This window comes from Labrus bergylta, chromosome 5 (genome assembly GCF_963930695.1).
Source record: "Labrus bergylta chromosome 5, fLabBer1.1, whole genome shotgun sequence".
Taxonomy (NCBI): Eukaryota; Metazoa; Chordata; class Actinopteri; order Labriformes; family Labridae; genus Labrus; species Labrus bergylta.
Window position 1 is genome coordinate 13,692,955 of NC_089199.1, and position 24,110 is coordinate 13,717,064.

Here is a 24,110-nt window from a genome sequence, read left to right on the forward strand (position 1 = left end):
GCAGGAGGCTCCATACACTCTTGCTTTATTTTGGATGCGTCGACAAAAAGGCGGGACCTTGACCAAACATGGTGAACGGGGCGGTGGAACGTTCCGGGTCAACAGCCAATCAGCATTAAATTCGAGACAGACGTTCTTCTGTGTGACGCAGGCACGGGATTCCATTGACGCAAGAGTATGGGGAGCGTGCGTACTAATTATAACCAAACAACGACAGCGTGCTCACGTGGGGCTATTACCAGATGAAAAATGCTAAAAATAGCAGTAGTTTGGAGGCGCAGACATTTAACGTCTGTGGAAATGTTTATTTAAGAGACGTTCACATCAGGAAGATGTGTAACCGTAAGACAGAACAGGAATCAAACATGTTTTTTTTTTTTAAAGACAGACCTACTGAATTCACGGAGGCTAAGGTGGAAACCAATATCCTCTATCTCTCAACTGAACTGCTTTTCAGCTTATAAATGGTGAATATTCTGTGATTTTATACATTTACTCATACATTATGGAGAACTAAGTTGTTTAATATTAAAGTTTGTGTTTTGGGATGTTTAAAAACAAAACTTTATTGAACTTAAAGTTTCATGATTAAGATAAATTATTGTCTTTTTATTGTTTCTGTTTTGGTTCATCTAATTATCCATTCACATTATTTTATGATGTGTTTGATATTGAACACTTTGGATCCTCTACATGTATCTAATATGAAGATACATTTTATTAACTTTATTAGGTCAAGTTAATATAATTGATATTCATACTTAGACTCCATGCACCTTTGCAGTCGGTGAAGCTGTGCCAGAAAACTATACTCTGCTTCTTCTGTGGCCTTTAGTCTTTCGGCTAATATTTTAATTTGATAAATTTCCATTTATATATATATAGTATCTTCATCAAAATAAAAAAAAAATTGTCATTACATAAGTTCTTCTAACCCAGATAGGCACATCTCATTAACTTATTTTTACATAATAAGTCCTACAAGCTGTACCACCATATAGCCTTTGTCTTTACTATTGCTAGTAAGGACAGTCTAAGAACTGCCAAAACGACAAACAAGACAACAATAACAACAACTTAATCTTTTATTTCAAGAGCCTTAGAATAAGAAACCATGTCACATTGTAATGTCATCATCTGAAAATTTACACTATGAATGTCACAGCTGCAGGTGTCCATCTGTCAGCATCAATTTTAGCCGCAAGTAATACCCCTTATGTCACAACTTTTCCACAACTACCGCAAAGAAAAAACACAGTAACACTTGAACCCTCTCTGGGGATGTTTTTGGGAAAGATCTGGTTTCATTTTTTGCAGAATGAAAGAGGGATCATGCAGGGTGAGAGGCTGCTGTGTTTTTTTTTAGATGATGGGAGATGGTGCAGGCCTGCCAGGAGCTGATGAAGTTCATCACAGGTATTTAAGCACCATGTTGTGTTGATAACTGTATGAAATAACAAACTGGACTGCACATCTCCATTCTGTCTCCTTCACTCATGCAATAGCACAAAGGCACATAGTACACACATACTCTATATGAAGATACATTGATTGTTAAAATAAGCACATCTGACTGGTTAAATCATGACATTTGTGTTTTTCTGTTTTTTGGAGGAAGAAATTTTGTATTCCTATGAATCCCATATCAGCTGAAAGTCTCAAATTTAACACTTATTTATTATACTCTCTTACCCTTTTTTTAATGTACTTTTTACAAAACTTGAGTATTAACATTTTATGCTACTCCATTAAATCTCTAATGCATATTTTTCTTTGACCTGTTACTTTTATTTGACAGAATAAGTGTAACATTACAGATTCAGATTATCTAATCTACAAATGAAGCATATAACAAGTGTTGTCTCATAAAATAGTAATTAGTATTCTGATGTAGATATTTGTATATGAGCACTGTTACTTTATTAATTAAAGCATATTTTGTTGTTCATAATTTTGTAGGTTTAGTTTATTTTTACTGCACTGCAACTCCATTTGGTGATATTGGCCACTTGTGCACCTAAAGCAAAAGTTCCCTCTTGTATACATTTGCATCAATACATTATGTTTTCATGTGGCAGATTTTTTTTTCAGATGAAAATAAACCCTATTTGTAAAATGAGATTTTAGAGAAAATTAACAGAATGAATGTATCCTTGCTTTGGCAACACTGAACAGAACATGTCCATCTAGAGTTAATATCTAAAATATTACATGCAATGTATTCCTTTGAAAAGATATTTCTATTTCTCCTCTCCTCTTTATATCAGTGTTTAACCTCTTAATGAAAACTAAGAATGGTAGAACACTTTTTGATGCAAGATAGAGTACATTAAAACATTTGTGAATGAACTTTATTATATTTTGAGATTGCCTCAATCTCATTTAAATTATACAGTTAAAGATTTGTTTTCTATAAACTGCATAATAAATACTGAGATGCCTTCTGGTAAATGTCTGTCTCATTCCATTGTACTGCAGACAGTAAAAGCTCTTAAAATACAATAAACTCAAACACAACTCCATTATCCGCCCGTAACAAGACATGACAACAACACAAATCAGCATAAAGATAATACATTATCCTACATTATGTATATGCACTGGAAGTACAATTAATATTCAACACAATACAGGCTGCTGAAGACTGAGATCACATAATAGATGTCACTGAGGTAAACCTCAGCCTTTTCTTTGCTTCCTCTCCAGCCTCAAAGTATGTGTAATATATTTTGGATGATTTCATAATTAGTATTATTTGAATATATAAAGTTTCTGTGTATGTTCTAACTATGTTGAGAAGGTTGAAGACTGAGGGAGTCCTGTTACATACATGATGTAAATACTTAAATCGTAAGTCAGGCGTAATGAAACTTACATTTTTCTTTCCAAAGTACCATAATTTATGAAAATCAATGGAAAGCTGTTTTATACTAAACTTGATAAATTTAAGAAAGCTATTCAGTACTTTCAAAGTAAAATCTTTTAGCACACTGTCACATTTAATCAAGTGTTTCTCACATTATTTCTTCAATACTGAGTCCCTAGAAACAATGATACAAATACATGATATAGTATTTTTTTGGGTTGATGAACAGTGACAGTAAAAGACATGAGAAAGACTGGTAAGATAGTGATGATGAACACAGTGAGCTTCTAAAGGCTAAACAAAGCCAGTTCATTATTTACTGCATCAGGAAACATTCACAAAACTCAACTAATCAATTCTGTAATTAGATAAACCGAGGATAAAAAGCAGTCACAACATAACTCTCCCTGTGCTAAAGGTAAAATAACATGCTCAGCACTTCACACTAGTATACGAAGAAAATGAATCAATCACATTTAAATTGGCACACAGCGATCAGTTGCACTTTTAATTTGTTCTCTGCCCAAGTGCAAGCTGTCTGTACTTTGTAAGGGAACAGGAGCAAAAAATAGACATACATAAAAACACGTTATGGTGTAAACACAGAGTTGAACACTGCATGATGGACTTCCTGTTTGTAATACTGCAGCATTTTTAACAATAGAGTCCGGCTGGTCTGTTGGGGTGCTCAGAAAAACTGAAGGACGAAGTGGAAACGTAAATCTATTTGAGGTGAAAGAAGCCCGACGATTTTGCTGGTGCAGCCATCAGCATTTGAGCTTGGTTCTTGTGGGTTATGTGGATCTATGATTTAAAAAAAAAAAAAACGAGTGAATTTTTTTCATGTGTTAAAAAGATAGAAAATTAATGCATGTCTACATTTATAACTGCCATTTACAAGATACCCAAAAACATCAAAAAATCAGTCTGTTCAACGAAAGGTAATAGGATGTTCTATTTTAATATGTCATGTCGTGATTATTAGAACTGAATTTGTTTGGTCAATAACACTTACAGTACATGGAGGCTGCATCCAGGGCTCCCCATCGATTTGCATGGGCAGGGCTTTGATTGTCCTGCAAACAGGGAAGAGAGTAAATGATATGTAATTGTAAAGTACTAATCATACTGTTTTGTATGGATTGTATTTGTTTAAACACAACAGCATGAAGGGAGACCAAATACAAAGGGTCTCTTAACAAGAGGATCAATAAAAAACAAAAGCCAAACATTTTACTTGATACTTTTTAGCTAAGCCAACATGTTTGATCTTGTATTATGTGATGTTGTTATCTTTAGCTCTATTATATCATCTGTTGTTATTTCTTCAGGTGAGAATAAACACCTGATTGTGATTTGTGAAGTCTGTGCCAGTCTGTGTCCAGCACTTTTCAGTCCAGTGTAGATCTGTCCCATCTCGATTACTCCTTCCAGCCCCACCACCTCCAGACGCTTATCACTCATATCTGCAGAGTGACAACATGCACTTACACGTAGATCAAGGTCAAAGAGTTTTTTAAAAGATAATAACAACAAACAGGATGATGGCAGCTAGAGAATATATTTTGTATTGTGTTGTAATGTATAAATGAAAACTCATCCATCCAGTCTCACCTTGTGGGATAGTTTTAAGAAGTTCACGGTCAGTGATGACGTCACTGTGCTCCACCTCTGTCCCACTGTCAGGCTTCTTGGACTCACCCCACAGGTTGGAGCCACCATGCATGCTGGGTATGTTGAGGACAGCTATGCCTTCCAGAGACATGCTGCTCAGGTCCAAACTTCTCCCACTGCACTGGTGGAGGATAAGAAACAAGCCATGTAAAGAACTGGACCAAAGCAAATTTACTGATGAAATATGGTTAGTTTTGATACCACAGCTACAGGACCGCGTTAGAATCTGTTACCTCAATTGTGAGACAGTCCTTCAGCCTCTTGCAGGAGGAAGAGAGGGTCTCAGAGGTAGCAAACTCAAAATACCAAAGTTTGTTCTTCATTCTTAAAAACATCAGAGAACAAGAAGCTTAATGGAGACAAAAATAGATGTTTCACTTTCTCACCTTTCATTCAAACAGTTCTGCAAATCCTCACCTGCTGTTGAACCTCTGGGGGTGTTTCTCTCTCATGGAGTGGAAACGATGAGCAATAGAGGCGTCCTACTCGCATCAAAAGAAACACAATCATATAAAGTTATTTAGTAAAGATTTTAAAAAACAATGTTGCATTGTGCATAATCCTGTTGATATGACAGTGACTCACCACTCCAATAGAGAAGTAGTTGTTGATGATCTCGTAGGGCACAGGGTCTCCGGCCTCCTGGGGGTCATCTGGTATCACCTGGATGCTCCAGCGGTCCATTTGAATCAACTGGCTGGCTTCGATCTCCTTCAGGATTTCTCTCAGGTCTGAGCCCTCATAGCCTTTCATAGGATAACAAAAGTTGGTGAAAATGTGTAAAACATACGGCTCTGATGCTTCAGTTCTAGTAGAGGTAAGTTATTACCTCCTCCCCAGCGTAGGCAGCGGGCCATATCATTCCCTGTGCCCAAAGGCAGGACGGCTACAGGAGGATGCACCTGCAGGTCTGCTTTGTCTGAAACCACAGCAACAATACAGCTTTAGAGATTATTTGTCACAAATTACTTTTCCTCACCTCGAGAGACATACAGCACCTATAGCATCCAGCAGCCACCCGACCGTGCCGTCTCCTCCACACACCAGGATCCTGTACTCGTGTAGATTGCGAAAGAAGTGGAGTCTGAAAAAACAAAGACAACATTAATGTGAAGAACGCAAACAAAACCAAGACAGTATGTCCCTAAGTGTTTTAAGTAGACTGTACCCTGGTGTAGGGCCTCCATTGGACAGGTTGTACACCTGACGTGGATTCAGCAGGTACTGGAACTTCCTGAGTACTCTGTGAAAAACACAGAGAAACGGCAGTTAAAAATCCAGATAACAAGTGAAACAAGCCAAAGTCAAATTCTAAAATAGAGTACTCTTTCAATAGTGGTAGTAATAAAGACACAAACATATCTAGCGCTTTGGTTTCCTACCGTTCACCCTGCTTCCCTCCACTTTTTGGGTTTACAAACACCAGCAGTGGGTGGGTGTCAGGAATTGGATGAATCTGAAGAAAGATTCAAAAACAGATTAAGATCTGATGAGATATGTGTCATGTATCAGAAAAAAAGATGTGTGAAGATACAGTACATGGATCAACCTGTGAGTCAAGCTAATCTGCAGGTTTAAATGACAACCATTTATGAGGAACAAACATCTGCTGCCGTAAAACAGAGAAGATTTAGCTTCTTTTTACCCCTGTTTTATTTGAAAGAAAATAGTCTTTGTTTACACATTACCATAAAAGATTCAGGTGTGTTTCATTTCTTGCAACATGTATTTTTTTTTTTCATTTCAACACTGATAGAAAACAAATAGTTATTGAAGAATTTTCTAGATTTCAGGAATATATAACTGAAAAATAAGTGCAGTGAATATTTATCAAATATTCTTCTTCATTCATTCATAAGGTAACAGAGGAAACGAGCAGCAGCGCTTTAATGTACATCTTGTGTATAAATTCAATAAGCTACAGGTTTTATTGTCATTGCATGAAAGTCATGAAGAATCACTCAAATTGAAGATTCTAATGGTATGAATATGGTAGCTGGAGCAGACAGGACATAGCAGAGAAAACATGAATGGGGAAGCTGAAGAAGGAAGTGTTGGAGGATATGATGAAAACAAACCTGCAGGACGTGACCGTCAGGGGTGACGTGCAACAAGTTGCTGTCCTCCTCCTGCAGGATAAAAAACAAAACAAACCGACCATTAACAAATTATAATCTTTAAAAAGCCAAATGTATATTGTTTGTGTAAATAGTGTTGGCTGTATATTGTTTATTTTTTACTTTTGAGACGGCGTATATAGCCCATGGAGGCAGTATGTGATCTCTCAGTGGTCCACAGTCACAGGACGATGTACCAGTGAAAACACAGTCATCGTGACGCTTCAAACAAGACAAGACTCTGTGAGCACAGGAAAAAGATCTTCTCTGTATTAAAGTTAAGAAAAAAACAGTCCTCACCATATCATGGCACCACACACAACGCCTCCCAGCTAAAGTTTTGATCTTCTTGTGGCAGACCTCACACTTTGTGGAGTTGCAGTCTGCTCGGATCCAGTCATGAGAAGGTACCTGAGAAACAGAAGAGCAGACACAAAGAGGTGAAGGAAAAGGTGTGATGCAACATTATCTTGTTTACACTACTGCAAATCTAGGAAATACAGAAGATGTACAGAGCAGACCGTGATCCACTTAACTTAAAAACAAAGACACAATTTTGGGCTTAACTGTTTCAGGAAATTCCTGAGCCTTTTCAAAACATTTATATGTATATCTGTTGCATGATTTTAAAAGTTACAATCTTAAGTTTCAATAAGTGAGGTCTCCAGTAGGCTGCTTAGGACAGAGTAAGGAAAGTTAGGTATTGTGAGGCATGGTATGGAATTATGCATGGTTTGTTATGGACTTTTTCTGTGATTTATTAGATCACCAGACATCCATTATTAATATAAAACTCAATGGCTCCTTATAAATGTAACTATTAGTTTGAAGAAAATCAGAACAACAAATGAAAGAAAAGAAAATTAAACAGGGGTTGATGTACTCCTTACACTAATCTCTTGTTTAGATTTGACAAATGTCCGCGCGCAGGGTTCAGGATTTTTGTTTGCACACCGACTGTGGACGGTGTACTTGCAACCTGCAAAGAAAAAACAGGAGGGTCAAGACAAAGCCTCTTTCCCCTAAGTCACTTTATTCTGTTGCAATGCATAGACATGTCTTCATCATTTGTGTGGTGTCACTGAAAATAATGGACAGTAAAACAGGCCCTCCATCTATATTTGTACTGTGTGAGGTGCTTGGCTGCCCCCTGCTGGCAGCTGTGAGCTCTTACAGGTGCAGCAGAGTCCCTGCTTCCCGAGGCCGAGCAGCATGTTCTGACACACACTGCAGTATGTCGGCTTGTTAAAGTGCTTCATCCTCCAGATATGCTGCCCGTCCCTCTCTGTCATCTGTGAGTGAGGGCACAACTAAAATAATTACTAAATACAAGAAAAAATTATGATCACACTATAAATGCTACACTTTGACTTTGAGGTAACATTTGCAGTTGGGTTAAAACATAAACAAAACAGAAGATGATGAGAGAAATTGCAGTGTGGTTTAGTGTTGAATGTTTGCTGTGTCACCTTCAGTCCAAGTAGAACCAGTAGAGGTACATTGTTCATGCCCCCCTTCACCCACTCCTCCAGAGTGACAGTCCCACTGTCATCCACATCTATGGCTGTCATCATGTCTTTCAGCACCTGTCCAATTACAAAAAACACTGACTCAGCTTTAATCATCTTACTTCTTTTATAACTCTCAGCTGCTGTTATGAAGCTATCTGTCAATTTCAAACAAGCTGCAATACTTTTCCAAACTATTGATAAATCACACACCACAAGACTTTCGTTTTTACAGGAGCAAATAATTTCATGGTAGAATAAAAAATCGAATAAATGCACACGCATAACCATCTGAAAAAGATATCAAATGAGACTTTTCATACTGGTCTGAGTTCAGTCACATCCCAGCCCAGGTAATTAGCGGCTCGCATCATCTGGGTGATAATACGATCCACCTCCTAGAGGAGAGACAACATGGATTACACACTCAGCGGATTTTGATAAGACCTTATCTGTCTTTATAAATGTGCAAAATAGTGTGAATGCTGACTATTTAAAATACATTCAAAACCAACCACTCAGTTAAAATAGCTATACAAGTCCATTAACCCAGATTTGACAGAAACAAAGAGATCAATAAGAACAACTTGTCGATGACGCAGATTCACTTACAGAGCTGTCCAGGAGCTTGTTGCAATCTTTGTCGTAAAGCTTGAAAGTAACTACAAAGATAAATCATTAATGAATGTTCATTAAATGGAATTTCAATGTATTTAACATGTCAACAAATATTCAAAAGTAATGACACCAACATTCAAGCTTCTCCCGGGGCTGTCCCTCCTCCAGCACTGAGAAGTAACAGGACACATCACGAAGAAAGACCCCACCTGGAGCTAAAGAAATGGAAACTCTGAGCAAACCAGGAAACTTTATTTCACTTCTAAAGTCAAACATTAAAACCTAAATTCATATTTTTTTCAACAGATTGGTTATTGCAACAGGGGCACTAAACTTAAACGCTCTTCTTGAAGGGCCCTCTTTCATTTTATATAGAACTATGAGGTTAAACATCAACAATAAAACAAAGTGTCCAAAGGGGAATACTCTGTGGAATTCTTCTTGTCACTTATTCTTTTCCAAATTCTGTTGTATATTCCCACCCAAAGATGATTGGGATTGCAGAACTCTGGGTTTTTCCCCTAAACAATCTCCAAACTTGTATATTGGACCTTTTAAAGTTGAAGAACTTCCTTTATGGGGGGGGGTCTTTAAGGACCCATCCAGATCTACATGTTGAAAATACCGATACAGGCGCTGGCAGAAATGTGCAGGTAAATCATCCACTTCCAGGTAGGTCTTTAGAAAAAGACAGAAGCCCACTGCATCAACGCACTGTGGAGAAAAAATAAAACCTATTATCAGAGCAGACTAAAGGTCAGTTAAGTGAAAGAGGTAACATTTGTATTTATGGTGATCTTTTATTTCACTGAAGCTGTAATTTCTGGACAATTTTTTTGAATGATAATACATCATCACAATCAGATTCCCAGAGAAACTATGTCATTTGTAGCTAATTACAGGAAAGGAGAGACATATAATCAAACTTTACATCCATAAGAAATAGGAAATTACTCTCCTCATAAATCAAATGTTACCTCATGGTCCCCTGTCCAGAAAACTTACCTCTTTAAAGCTGTGCTGTGCCAGTCGACCCCCAGGATGGAACTCCTTGATCACATCTTTCACCCTCAAACTGCTGTCTGCAAAGAAGAAGAGGCCAGTGAGTGGCACATGGATAAAGAATAATATCTAAACTTAGTAACCCATTCAGTTCTTTGTGTATTTTCTTTGATCATTTATTACATGTGTTCTGAGTGCTAAAAACAGGAGACAAACACTAATTGTTGAAATGGACGTAAAGGGTATTAGATCTGCTTTCAGATGAAACACACAGCAATGTTCAGGTCCATCAGGTCCGGAGAGAAGCAGGCGTAATTATCCATCTGTCCATTATCAAACAGTGCAAAGTCTCTCCCCCCACCAACACTAAAAGCTTACACACCCATTTCATTCCTTTCAAAGCCTCTAAGTGTACGCAGCAATATTTTTAGCCCGATCCCTGTACTTTTTGTTTCCTGTCAACAGGTCTATCAAAAACTGCACAGCTCAAATCCCCTGGTGCAAAAATGCACTTACAATCAGGAGAGTTTGTGTTTTCGTGTTGACGCTGAATGATCCTCCAGAGAAACACTCGTTTCATACTCCCTCAGCCTCAGTGTACAATGATTAGTGACTACTTTCACTTTTATGAGAATTTTGAATGATCTCCAGAAAGTTAGATTTTAAAGTTTGAGAGTGACAGGAAACACATAAAAGTCAGTCAGATATAAGAAATTGATTACATTCAGAGGTAACTTTCAAAAAAAGGAGATGCTGTCTACTGTTCCTCTTTTGTGCCATTTTCAATCATTAAATGTGGATTTATAAAAATCTGGTAAGAAATGCCAATATTCACACTAGTATTGATGTTTTTTTAATCACAGAGCAATAATATGAACAAGTTAATGGCTTTTAAAATGTGCAGTACCTCTAAAAAAAAATGAAGAAGAAGTTAGACCTGACCATGGTTGTTTTATATTCCAGTAAATTATTAGAATATTGTAACATGTAGGGCCCAAATGATATGGAGTTTTTGGGTCGATAATGATATTGGGTAGAGAAAAAAATCTGATACAGATATATCGGCCGATATCTTTCTTTGATCTGTAGAGATAAATAGATTTAGATATACACATTTATTGTGTTGATCCCTCAAATGCAGTTATCAAACACTTGTGGAAAATATATACAGTACGACATAGACAAGATGGTCAATCAAGTGGAAAGTAACTGCGCATGTAAGTGCATCACCGCTTGACAGAGTACTGCTTGTTGTAATCCATATAACACACTCTGCTGGTGAAAGAGCTCTCATAGTTTAATAAAATTAAACTCAAATGAAATGCTATTGACTGGTGAATATAAATATAAATCTATATCTGCGCTTATCTGCAATAAAATTAGCCGATACCGATAGTCGCTCGATGTGCGAATATTGGCTGGTCGATTAATCAGTCAGGCTCTACTAACAAGTGTAATATGTACTTAATAAAAAAACTTTATTTACATTCCAACAAATCGTCAAGCTATTTAGTCCTAATTTTATATAAAGGCACCCCTTAGAGAAAGGATGAGCTTCATAAAACATCTCATCAGCTGGTCTTTTCATGATTTGCACACATTGTCAACCTGCCAGTAATATCACTGATAGCTACTGTTATATTAAGTGAATGGGTGAAAACTGGAACTTACATTCCATGTACTGCTGCAGCTGGATGAAATCCACAGCAGTCAGTGACCCTTCAGTGTCATCAGAGGAGGCCATGCCGGTCAGCTGAGTGGAAAAAAAAGAGGAAACATAACCAAGAGGTCAGGAAGGAGCAGACCACACGATGAGATGCTCACCTCCAGAGATTCTTCAAGGAGACATCTTTGTGTATTGAGTGTCAGGTCATCCACTGTTTTTGGCAGTGACTCACAACTGGTTAGCCTTCATTCTTTGGCTTGTACATGCTAGTAGTAAGTCAAACACTCTACTCTCCATAGATACTGATTAAGCACAGTGTCTGTTTCAAGGTTTTTAGACTGTCTGGGACTTCACTTTACCTGTTAAATGCTAGGAAATTAGGAATCACTGTTGAAATTACACCTTGTGTGCTGCATTTAAAGACTTATGGAAATGTTGTGGTGTGTTCCTAAAATGGAAATGCCTAGTATGAATCTAGAGCTGCTTGTAATAACATAAGAGACTACAGAGTTTGATGATCAAATAATTGAAAATAACCTGCCACCATCATAAAAAATAATAAAATACATGGAGAGATGGGTCTATAGATTGTGTGGAGAAATACACAAGATAAAAAATAAACCTTTGCTCTACCAGTCTGCAATCCCAAATTAAATATGGTAATTTCCCATCAGTATTATCAGTAATGTTTAGTTTAGCTCAAGCTGATCAAAAATCATTAATTATGTCACAACCTTTTAAAAGGGCGACTAAGCTGTAAAACTGAACTGAACTGCACTCCCATTATCTCTGTAGTTGCCTGATAGGTGTTCATTCGTCCAGACAGGTGGAAGTATATGAACCCTTACTTACCTTTCTGTCTTCTCACACCTCAGCGGGAGTAAACATTCAACTGTCCCCAAAACGGAGCTCTGCAATACGGAACTTTTTGATGTTGTATGACAGCAGCTGGAGGTTGTGGGTAAATGTCTGTCGCGCGGCATTAGAGGATAGAAGGGATTAAGAGGGGGCGGAGGAGGAGCTTTAAGTGGCACTGCCTCGCGCGTGTACACTCAAACACACACACATGCACGCGAACCTGTGGGATTTATGATAGCAACAAATCAGCACTACTAAATACTACTTTAAACCCCCAAACGTCAATGACTTTTAGACTTCCTGGTTCCCAGTCTTGATGTGAATGAAGACATGGATGACTGATTTAGGCTACATTATTTAAGAGTTTATAAGATCTGAAAAGCATTATTTAAAAAACATTTTTGGCGGTCTTCACTGATGCTCTCAATTCAAAATAAAGTACTTTTGCAAATTGACATTAGTATGATTAGCAAAGTGTACACAACAGGGTGGATAGTTTGACACACCTTGAACAAGCTAGCAGGGGCCATTACATGTAATTAAAGGGATAGGCTACTTCACCTGTTGAAACATGAATCTGTGTTGACATTGGGTCTAATATGTAGTAGAAATGTGAAATAAATTTTGAAGTTGGTGCCTTCTTGGCCTTTGAGCTTTTGGCTCATGTTGATGAAAGACACCAAATCCCAGAATGCACAGCACCGCAGGCCACTCCCACTACGGTCCTCTAATTCAGAATCAGAATCAGAAATACAGAGGTAAATTTGATCGTTACAGTTTCTCCAAAATATACAATATAGCAGTAGAAATAGCTTCCAAGCAATATGGCGGACGTTAAGTTTCGATTCTGGGAGAGAGTTCCCACCCACTGATCTGTGATTGGTCTGTAGCTTCAGTGGTCGAAAATATGAGGAACTAGCGTTGTAGTTTCACCCGGCTAACTGGAACAGCTTCCAGTGATGCAAAAATCGTCATTTGCGTCATCGGAGGCTCCTTTTCAGACTCAGAAATACAAAGATTTCCCGTCTCAGGGGAAAATGAGGGCGGGATGCACGACCATTCAAAAATACTACCAGGTTTCTAATGATACAAAGCTTAATTCAAATGGGTAAAGTATTACTTTAAGGGAGTGTGAAGAACCATAAAGTATAAATCAATATAGATAAGAGGTGCTTGGGTAATGAGTGTAAATATACAGGAGATAAAATTCCAACTGCAAATCGTAGGCTGGTTGGCAGTTCAAAGGTTTAATTCAGAGGAGGTAACAGGATAGACTATAATAAATCTTAATTGTCCACCAGTGGTGGAAATTGGCCTCATGCTCTCCAGATACATAAAACAGTGTAAAACATTCAGACAATCAATAACACAGAAAACATAGCAGCTATGTTTACACATTAAGAACAGTTCATACCATGATTCAGGCATGAGTGCCTGTCTGTCTGCTCTATAATTAAAGGTTCAATAATCAAAAGCCAAGATTATGTGTTGAAAGCTTTGGATACCTTTTAATGTGTGTCAAGCACCTTTGGGCTGCATTTACATAGAGTACTAGAAATAACCCTTGAGCAGTAAACTAAAACAAAAGTATAATGAACACCTCTTAATCCAAGGAAATTAGTAAAAATATACAGAACATAAGAATATATATATTTATCAACTCACTCATGCACTCTATACCTTTTCAACAGATTAATGCCTGTTTCATTTAGTTGATAGCGGGTTAAATTTTCAGTCTTTCTATTGTATGTATGTATGTGTGTATATTTAATTTTGTTTTGAAATTGTGTAATTCGATTTTCTTAGTTGTTTTATTTGTCTCTTAAGAGGTGAGGTCCCTTGTATAAGCCTGTTGGTTTCTTGACCTCTCCTGACACACCTTTTATATTTTTTGTTAATCCTATTAGATGTATTCTTTTATGTGTGCTAATAAATAAATAAATAAAAATACAAAATATTGGCAATACATAGTTTATGTAGACTAAGAGAGAAACATATTGACCATGAAGATGCAGGGCTATTGAGTAGATAAAAGACCAATTGACCCTTGTGCAATGGATAAATATTTTGTAAATAATCAAATGATGAATACAAGGCATTGTAATCATTCTTCAAAGTCTTCTTTATTGAAAAATGCATTATCAGTTCATGTTCACAGCCATACTATTTTATATTCTGTATTGAATAAGCTTGTTTAATCAAAGTGCAAATTGTTAAAATATTTTGTACAACAATGTTTGTGAGCATGACCATTCACTGTGGACTGCCTGAAATGTCAAATGAGGAAAAAACATATAATTGAAAAGAATAGAATATGACTTTATTTTTCCACAACTTGGATAATTGTCTTTGGCTTTACAAGAACAAAAACAAAAACATGATAACAAACAAGACAGCATTTAAGTAGGCCTATAGCAAGAGATTACAAGAGCGCTTGGAGTCCTTGACAACACCAACGTCAACTTGGTTTGTAAATAAAATAAACTGTATTTAGTTAAGTAATAAGTCATTTCATAGGCTATATGCTAGCATATAACATACGTCATCATAAGTGTATTTCTACATGTATATTTGGAGACAATATTTGAATCTAATGCAATCTATTTCTTAATCTATTTTAATCTGAACAAGCTGGTGAGGAAGGCCCGCTCTGTAGTGGGTCTTGATCTGGACACTTTGGAGTCAGTGGCTGAGAGGAGGATGAAGGACACAATCTTATCCATCCTGGATAACTCCTCTCATCCTCTACATGGTGAGCTGTGGCAGATGGGCAGCTCCTTCAGCCAACACCTCATCCCCCCAGGTGCAAAACAGAGCACTTCAGGCACTCCTTTGTGCCCACTGCCATAAGACTGTATAACAGCAGCCTATGACAACAATAACAGTCCGTCCTTGACACAAAACTTCACCCCCATAAAACACTACCCACATGACCTGCTTCATTATTATCATTACTAACATTGTATTATTATTATTATTATTATTATTATTATTATTATTTATCATCAATATATATATACATATATGCTGTACATTATATATATTTTATTATATTAGTCTATATTATATAACATTTCATTATATTACACTATATTGTGCACTATATTATATTATATTATACTACATTATATTATATAACTGCACTCTGCACTACTGTGGTACAACACTGCCTCTCTTCTCTGCTGTTTTACATTACTTGCTGCTATTTATCATACCAAGTCACTTTAATCATCACTTGTCCCTTTATCTTGTCATTCTCTGCAAATACTGTCTCAATTCCATGCATAGTTAACTTCATCATTCATTTTGTACCTGTATATACCCCCTATTTTTATTTGTATTTATCTTATCTATTCTGTTTAATGTGTATTTTGAGCTACTTGTCTGTGCTGCTGCAACGCCCGAATTTCCCCTCTGCGAATCAAGAAAGTATTATCCTATCCTTTATTGGTCTGACTTTATGCCGAGGCAGTAGGTGGCGATAAAGAGCTTCCGCTGCAGGTGACGGATGCAGTAAATGGGTAGAGGAAGAAGAAGAAGCGCGCTACGCTGGTGTTTACGTTCTCCTACTTCCGTAGCTATCCAAAGCGAAAAAAAAAAAAAGCGTCACTCATCTACAGTTTAATCCAATAATTTGAGAAGAAACACTCGGTCATGTTTCACTTTTCTAACATAAGCATAAGAGATGATTGGCAGATAAATATCAGTAAGGTCGTTTGCTGTCCACTGTAGGCGCTGTGTCGTGAGTTTTCCTCACCAGTCACCATCGCAGGCGAAGCTAAAGCTAAAGCTGGCGGTGTGTTAGCTGCGGGTCAGTGGCAGTGGACATAATTTGATAAATCGTTGCCTGATCCGCATTTAGTCCAGCGCTAATTTAGATCTCTAACAAGGCAGTCATGGCCACTAGGCGACTGACCGATGCCTTCTTGTTAATGCGGAACAATGCAATCCAAAACCGGCAGATATTGGCTGAGCAAGTGAGTACATACGACCCCCGTCTGAGTACACGTAGCAATGCTGCGGTGAGTGGTCTGCATCGTTTTGACATTTTACTGTGTGTTTGTTTGCATATAGCCAGTGTTAGCTAGATAAAAGTGTATTTAAGTAGCTGTTAGTCATGACTCAGGAGATTTCTCTTAGTGTTTTCTATGTACACCACAGGACTGGTTCGTGTGACTCAGTGAGGTGATGGAGGAGGGTCAGAAGGGGATGTGCTGTCATGTTATTATTATTATTATTTTTAACTCTTAATAGATAATTGTAGTTAGTTAAATATTTCTTCAAAATAGTCTGCTCTTCCTCTTTTCTCAGATAACTGTACACAATTAATTAGATTAAAGTCACAGGTGTTTTGTGTTCACACTCCAGTTTGTTTTCCCTTGCAGTAACTTTATGGAGGAAGTTGATCTAGTCAAGCTGGTTTTTGTTTTAAACCACTAGTTGATTCTTCCTATAAACATCAGCTGGTTTTGCACTGTAGGACATCCAATACATGGTTTCATTTGTTCGTCACAAACAGAGGAGAGTAGATCATCGAGAAGTCTCCCTGCCTTTCAGAAAGACGTATGATCCTTAAGGGGTTTGTCTCATAAAGACATGAAAACCAAGAATGCAAATCTGCAAGTTTTCCTGTGAAACACCTAATTTTAACAAAAATACCCCTCTTCTGTCACTTTTAATTCCCTGATACACATGTCAGTATCTTAACTCTAACTGAGCAGACTGTCCTCTGTGACTGAGTAAAGGTATCTAATTGTACCCCAAAAAATCATTTATTTCTAGTATGATAGTAGTAAGATGCATTCACCCTTATATGAATATTCACATTAGAGATTTCCTTTTTAGCCTCCTAAAGCAGAAGACAGTCAAAATAGATTCCTCCAACTCTGTGACACTTTTTAAGTTTTCAGACGAGGTGCAGGACACACAGCTGGGCAAGCAGGTGAAGGCTGGTGAATCAATCAAATATTGATTTCTTCAACTGAGCGAAGTGAACAAAAACTTGTCCTAAATCTTTTTCCTAATAAACTTCCCTTTAGGAAACGCTGATCTTTAAATGCCACTAACAGATCACAACCATAACTTACCAGGTGTAGACCTTTAAACGACCTTAAGTCCTGGAGGAACACAAACTTTTAGTTTATCTCTGTGAGTGACACATTGTAGATTGGTAGTGCTGTTGTTCACATCCGGAGTATCAGCATCCACTGTATGATTAAGACAAGCCAGCTTTGTGGTCTGGTACTCCAGAGCTGAGAACATTTTTTTTTTATTTTTTTTTTCAACAAGTGACTCATGCTTTGAGAGAGCAGCTGCTGTGTTCAGCTGATGAACTCCTCAAACAATGTCTGCTAATTGACTTTCTGAGCGCAAACACAAGACTCATTCATCACTCAGTAACCTGCGGGTTTTTGTCTTCAATTTTAGCTCTGTATATATCGCACGCCTCATCATCTGTAACTGCACAGATTTAGAGATGTTTACCTAATAGACCTCCATCATACTGCAGAGTTTGTTCAGAGCTCAGTGGCCTTACCAAAATCATTTCTTTAAAAGTTATTTTAAAAAAATACCTTGAAAAAAAATCAGCATTTGCAAACAATCTCCTTTTACCAGAATAAATCAGCATTCTAAAAAGCACCTTCAGGACATTTCTTACAGCGTTCCAAGTACAAACCATATTGTGTGTCATACAGTTTAAATATAACTATAAAATGTTACATGCAAAATGATTGATGTCTTAGTGTCTTACCTGTATTGCACAGTTTGTGTTCAGAGAATATTTGTTACTGTTGTCTTTGTGTCAAGCTTTCTCGATCAGTGCTGTGATTCACTGCTGATGTAAACATCTGTGCACATTCCACCAATATCCCTGAGAAGAAATTGGTTCACTTATTGGTTGAAAATTGATGTATGAATTTGAATTCAAGGAGTATTTTCAGAGCAGTCAAGCTAAAAAATGAAGACTAAAATAATGAACGTGGTTTTTTGTAGCGTAGGATATCACTCTGATTTAAATCAACAGCAGAGCAATCACTATGAAAAACACATGACCAAGCTGTAATATACCTGCAGTGTTAGAAAATGGATGAAAAAGATATATTTTGTTTGCCACTTGAAGGAAAAATATTCCGCTTACTTAAGCTGCTACACTCAGGTTTAAAATAATTTGTGTGCTAATCAGGATACAGATACAACATAAAGATTATTGACAGATTAAAAAAAAAACATTATAGATCAATATTGAATATTCTCTGACATGACAACTTCACTGTCTTTACATTTTCTGAACGCCGTCATTTCCTTTTGTTAAACTTATACGTCATAGGTGATCATGAGACTCAACTATATCTACTCTCTCTCTTTACTCTAACGGCTTCTTACATCTTATGAGTATTATTAGGTTGTAGGTAGGTACAAATGTGAATATAGGACAATGATAAATGAACTGAGAATGTTTTTGTTTTTTTTAACAATACTTTATTTTATATCCACTATCACTTCAAAATCCGTAATCATTGGTGGGACTGGATTCACAAGCACTTTTATGTTGGTATCAGTTGCTGGTTTTCTGGGGCTCACTTCCTGCTACTTTTGTCTCTCTCTTCTTTTCTTTGTTCTCTGTTGGATGGGACCACTCTGCTATCTGCCAATCATATTAGGAGCTTGATGAGGTACTGTCGCTTTCCTTTTGATGTACAGTTACTTGGGATGCATTCAATATTTTCAACATCATATTAAAGCGTCATTTAAAATGTTTTAATAGAATCGTTTGTTTTTCAGTTGGCTGATGATCGGATGGCCCTGGTGTCAGGGATCAGTCTGGATCCTGAAGCTGCCATTGGAGTCACCAAGAAACTGCCCCCAAAATGGATAGAGGGGGTGGATGAGGTAACAAACACTTTGAATACAGTTTTGTATTATTCCTGCTTACCAGACTGAAACCTTAGAAGGGTATCAATTTGAATTCCTCTACTCTTTAACTAGTACCATTTTTTTTATATGACCCTGGTAAGATCTGTACACAGTCATGTCATGAAGCTTCTGATTGCCAATATTTCCCTCCAGATCCAATATGAAATCACACGGGTTCGGCAGAAGATGAAGGAGCTGGCGATACTTCATGACAAGCACATGAATCGTCCTACGCTTGATGACAGTAGTGAAGAGGAGCATGCAATAGAAATAACTACTCAGGAGATCACACAGGTACAGTTATTTGTCAGTGTACAGACAGAACAATAAACAGTGTGTAGAAAGATGTTTCTGCTTGAGCAAAGATTCCAAATGTCATTATACAGTATCTGTTTTCTCATCCTCTGATTGTCTATCTATGGACCTCTCTATATTTCATGTTGAAGAGTTTGAAATGAAACGTTTGGTTTGTCTCTGCTTGATGATGTCATTTTGTTTTTTTTCTTTCTCGCAGATGTTTCATCGATGCCAGAGAGCCGTGACGGGTCTGCAGTCTCGTTGTGGTCACTGCACCGAGCAGGAGGAGAGGCTTTTGAGAAACGTGGTCTCATCTCTAGCCCAAAGTCTGCAGGAGCTGTCCACTAATTTCAGATACACACAGTCCGGTTACCTAAAACGTAAGAACTACAGTAAAGTGGTACCTCCTAAAAAGTCACTTCCTTTGATTCTCATGTTTGTACCATCAAGATAGTAGCTCACAACGCTCTTCTATTCCAGTTTTTTCATGTTATCTAAGCATGAATTATGTTTACATTCCAGGTATGAAGAATCGTGAAGAGAGATCAAAGCACTTTTTTGACTCTGGGCCCCTTATGGAAGAAGATGAAGATTTAGCTATATATGACAAGGTATCTGATTGTTTCCATAAAAAATTCAGCATGTGTAGTAAGAGCATTTTAGGATATATAACTGTGGTTTAAATAGTGGTAAACATGATGCTCATTTCAAACTTTACCACTGAAATAGTATGTGCAAGAAACTCTACAAATGGTTTCAGTGCTTAGGTTTTCTAAGAGCAACACAGGATGTCAAAAATATCTTGGAGTCTTTATGATTGTGTTAGGGTTAATGTATCCACTTTGACTGTTTTTTAATTCATCAACAGCAAAAAGTATTTGAGCAGCGTCTGCTAAATTAGGTCTGTTTTAGCATTTAGTTTAGCATTTAGAGTAATACTTGTGTGAGTATAAAGTAACTACTTTTTATTTCTTCCCTTCAGGGCTTCACAGATGATCAGCTGATGCTGGTCGAGGAGAACTCGGTTATGGTTGAAGAAAGAGAGAAGGAGATCCGACAAATAGTGCAGTCTATCTCGGATCTGAATGAGATTTTCCGAGACTTGGCCACCATGGTGGTGGAGCAGGTATCTAAAGCTGCCCTGACCTGCTCACACACTGAATTAAATAATAGATTCCTAATCATTGTATGACTCCAATTATCCTCCTCCTACAAGAGTACACTTGTCTCCATATCCCCAATTTCTGACTCGTTCATTTCACAAATAAGAACAATTTAAGTCTCAAAAGCCTAAGATTGTCACGAGTCACACTTCAGCAAACTGCTGCATACAAAGGTTAATGTTACTGTTGTTTAAAATCTACATATTAAAGCTTTATCTGCTTACTGAACTTTCTTCTTTTTCTCATCAAGGGCACCGTTCTTGACAGAATTGACTTCAATGTGGAGCAGGCTTGTGTTAAAACAGAAGATGGACTTAAACAGTTACAAAAGGTAAACACACATTGCTCATGTTCACATTCAGATTTGGACTTTTTTGAATCAGTGACGGGGACCTTTTTAGTAAAATCAATTTCCAGTTCCGATTGTTTATTATTATTATTAAATGTGTGGTGTAATTTCTAGGTGACTTTGAGCATGCTGAATACACACAATTATGATCCCATACAAGACAAGAAACAGGATCCACAAATGCTTAGTTATCAAAGAATTACTATCCAAGTTAATTAGACACTTAATGTTTTGTGCATGAAATTGAGAGCAAGTCAAATGCAGTAAATAACCTTTTTTTTTTGGTTCCTTTACAGGCGGAACAGTATCAGAAGAAAAACAGAAAGATGCTGGTCATTTTGATTCTCTTTGTCATAGTCATTGTTCTAATTATTATTCTTTTTGGAACAAAGTTTTAATGATGCATTCCTCTGGCTTTTGTTTGTCTGTGTGGGTATTTGTTGTGCATCTGTGTGGACTTGGACTTGCTCTCTGTTCTACTGAGAAAAAAAAAGAAGCTATCTGCCTTTCATACCCACTTGGAAATGAATAATATGAAATCTACATCTCTTTACTGGTGCACTTTGGTCTGTGTGGAGGTCTTATGTGGTTTATTTAAATGAAAAAAAAAATCAGTTTGATCTATTGGCTATTTTATAAAGTGAAACACCATATTGCAAAGAGACTGCGGCAGAAGTTTGTAGGACTGTACTTACAGTATGTTGACACGGTGTCTTAACAAAAGGAGAAAAAAAAACTTGGTAGTGTATAAAACATGCACTCACTATGTTTAAATGCTAAAGCAGAGATCTATCTGCTTGAACTCTAAGCACTAACTGTAACATTAATCGTGTGAAAATGCCTCGTTTCTGTCCCCTATCATCCCAAACATCTTGTTTTTATTGTGAGGAAGCTGTGACAAGAACAAATGTTTGTGGAACAGAAATATGCATCTTAACATTACATTTATGTCCTGGCTCAGTATTTTACCTTGAAAGAGTAAAACTTTCAGTCCCAGATAGAAATAGAACCGTCATTCAGTACCAAATATATTCCTTCAGATAAAGGCCCACATATTTCTTTTTTTTTATGATTTAACTCCCCCAAATGTATTTATTGATTGTTGTAACTCCACTGTTGGCCTGGGGAGGATGTAAACACTTATCTTATTCTTCATTTAAAATAATGTCACATCTGCTGCACTTTTCATCAAGTGCTCCTTTAAAAAACAAAAACTATGTTGTTTTGTGTCACATGGTCCTTGCATAAAGTGCTACCTTTTTAAACTCTTGCAGTTTGCACATTAAGGCCTGAGGGTGAAGGTGGCTGTGTTATGGATGTAATACTACTGTCATCTGTATGATGAAAAGATTTATTTATTTTTTAATAATGTCAAATAATCAAGAGGTGCAGAGATGTCCTGCATCAGACAGAATTGCTGTATGATGAGTAAAGAGTGTCTGTAGTACAAACTTAACAGTTATTGTCCTTTCCACATAGAAAATTGTGATGTAGTCCAACTCAAGCAGACATATGAAGACAGCATTATGATATACATGTATTTTTTTTCTTCTCCAAATCAGATACAGTAGGTTTTAGTCGGCTGTGTCAGAAATGATTGACATGTTCTTGTGTTCTATAAAGAAGAGCTTTCTTAAACATATCCATTCTCAAATCTTCTGTTGTTCAATCATCTTTGTCACTGATGTGAAGTCGTGCGTGTGAAAACGAATCATTTCCTTGTGGTACTCTTAAGTTTTGTTTTGAAAACAAAATGAATGAGGAGACAACTTGTTTTTGTTTTTTTAAATAAACCTTGAACATGATGGTGTTTCTTGTTTGGAGTTTCAGACCTCATATGATTACAGCTGAAAGAAAACAAAAAAAAGATTGTCCACAAATGACATGAAGTATTTGATATTTAAAGGGATACTTCACCCGTTGAAACATGAATCTGTATTGACATTGGGTCATATATGTAGTAGAAATGTGAAATAAATTAGGAAGTTGGTGACTTGGCTGAGAAAAGGCAGAAAGTGTCTTTTTGGCTCATGTGGATGAAAGACACCAAATCCCACAATGCACAGCACTGCAAGCCACTCCCACTAAGGTCAGGTTTACAGACAAATTTACTTCAACACATAAGGCCGTTTCCTCAACTGATTCTGAGGTTTTTTCCAGAAGGAATTGGTATCTTGGAAATTCCTGGCAGAAAACAGACTCTATGTCTGTGTCCATAAGCAAACAGTGAGAGCACAGACACTACCAGTCCACCCCAGCTAGAGCCGACCCGGGCTCCTCATCCTCACCACCGCCAATAGGCAGGCCTTATGTCTCTGCTGATGTGCCGGTGGCGGCCAGCAATTTTGCAATATAGCTGCGAGACATTTGCTGCAGACAGGCTGGTCTTGTTTCTCAGCTGCTGCGACCAGCGGCTGCCCCGTCGGCCAGCGGACGCAGCAGCCAAGACACAAGACTGTCTGTCTCGCCGCTATATTTATATTTTTTCGCCATTATCAGCTTTCTCTATAGAGCATGTTAGCATAGTTTCTAAGCATTATGGCGGACGTTAAGTTTCGATTCTGGGAGTGAGTTCCCACCCACTGATCTGTGATTGGTCTGTAGCTTCAGTGGTCAAAAATATGAGGAACTAGAGTTGTAGTTTCACCCCGCTAACTGCAACAGCTTCCAGTGATACAAAATGACGAGTTTTTCGTCATTGGAAGCTCCTTTTAAGACTCAGAAATACAAAGATTTCCCATCTCGGGAAAATGAGGGCGGGATGCACGACCATTCAAAAATACTACCAGGTTTCTAATGATACAAAGCTTAATGCAAATGGCTGAAGTATCCCTTTAAGTCTATTCAGCAATAATAGCAAACATCTAGTTATTTTCTGCTTCACAATTAGATTTGCTCCTTTTCTTTGTCATCGTTAATCAAATTAGTCCAGTTTTCTACTTTTGATAACAAAATAATCAATTAAAGTTTTTAGCACTGCAAATGATTAATACACGAAATGAATTTAACTGGAAAACAATTAGTAAATTGACCAAAAATGAAATCTTAATTTTAGTATGTATACTCACAAGTGCGTG

General features: G+C 37.3%; 2 protein-coding genes across 7 annotated transcripts; one reads left to right on the forward strand and one right to left on the reverse strand.

The window, feature by feature from the left end:
• Positions 1-2,320: 2,320 nt before the first annotated feature.
• dgkab (diacylglycerol kinase, alpha b) lies at positions 2,321-12,463 on the reverse strand. 3 transcript variants are annotated; one of them, XM_020642396.3, is made up of 24 exons: positions 12,304-12,463; positions 11,457-11,538; positions 9,789-9,865; positions 9,353-9,497; positions 8,918-8,998; positions 8,778-8,827; positions 8,489-8,563; positions 8,127-8,243; positions 7,832-7,949; positions 7,548-7,636; positions 6,958-7,068; positions 6,781-6,879; positions 6,619-6,669; positions 5,923-5,996; positions 5,709-5,783; positions 5,539-5,624; positions 5,370-5,459; positions 5,126-5,286; positions 4,958-5,022; positions 4,774-4,864; positions 4,481-4,661; positions 4,212-4,332; positions 3,882-3,942; positions 2,321-3,670 (listed from the first exon to the last, which is right to left on the reverse strand). In XM_020642396.3, the coding sequence occupies exons 2-24, from the start codon at positions 11,527-11,529 to the stop codon at positions 3,590-3,592; spliced, it is 2,172 nt and encodes a 723-aa protein (XP_020498052.2). In that variant the 5' UTR covers positions 11,530-11,538; positions 12,304-12,463; the 3' UTR covers positions 2,321-3,589. The 3 variants fall into 3 exon arrangements, 2 of the variants coding, with proteins under 2 accessions (XP_020498052.2, XP_065810959.1); XM_065954887.1 differs by having other exon boundaries at positions 9,335-9,497; XR_010666425.1 differs by lacking the exons at positions 2,321-3,670; positions 3,882-3,942 and having other exon boundaries at positions 4,481-4,656; positions 9,335-9,497.
• Positions 12,464-15,841: 3,378 nt separating this feature from the next.
• stx16 (syntaxin 16) lies at positions 15,842-22,838 on the forward strand. 4 transcript variants are annotated; one of them, XM_020626043.3, is made up of 9 exons: positions 15,842-16,331; positions 18,972-18,983; positions 19,093-19,200; positions 19,378-19,518; positions 19,739-19,901; positions 20,044-20,132; positions 20,504-20,647; positions 20,935-21,015; positions 21,330-22,838. In XM_020626043.3, exons 1-9 carry the CDS (start codon positions 16,206-16,208, stop codon positions 21,429-21,431), a joined length of 966 nt encoding a protein of 321 aa, XP_020481699.1. In that variant the 5' UTR covers positions 15,842-16,205; the 3' UTR covers positions 21,432-22,838. The 4 variants fall into 4 exon arrangements, with proteins under 4 accessions (XP_020481699.1, XP_020481700.1, XP_029131575.1 ...); XM_020626044.3 differs by having other exon boundaries at positions 15,842-16,286; XM_029275742.2 differs by lacking the exon at positions 18,972-18,983.
• The last annotated feature ends 1,272 nt before the right edge of the window (positions 22,839-24,110 follow it).

Bases quoted from the DNA above. Each gene is read 5' to 3' on its own strand.
- dgkab (XM_065954887.1), bottom strand. From the start codon at position 11,529: ATGGCCTCCTCTGATGACACTGAAGGGTCACTGACTGCTGTGGATTTC. The intron at 5,997-6,618 runs GTTTGTTTTCAT...ATCTTTCTTCAG, and splicing joins CTGACGGTCACGTCCTGCAG to ATTCATCCAATTCCTGACAC. The intron at 4,865-4,957 runs GTGAGGATTTGC...GATGTTTTTAAG, and splicing joins CCCCAGAGGTTCAACAGCAG to AATGAAGAACAAACTTTGGT.
- stx16 (XM_020626043.3), top strand. From the start codon at position 16,206: ATGGCCACTAGGCGACTGACCGATGCCTTCTTGTTAATGCGGAACAAT. The intron at 19,201-19,377 runs GTAACAAACACT...ATTTCCCTCCAG, and splicing joins GGATAGAGGGGGTGGATGAG to ATCCAATATGAAATCACACG. The intron at 19,519-19,738 runs GTACAGTTATTT...TCTTTCTCGCAG, and splicing joins CTACTCAGGAGATCACACAG to ATGTTTCATCGATGCCAGAG.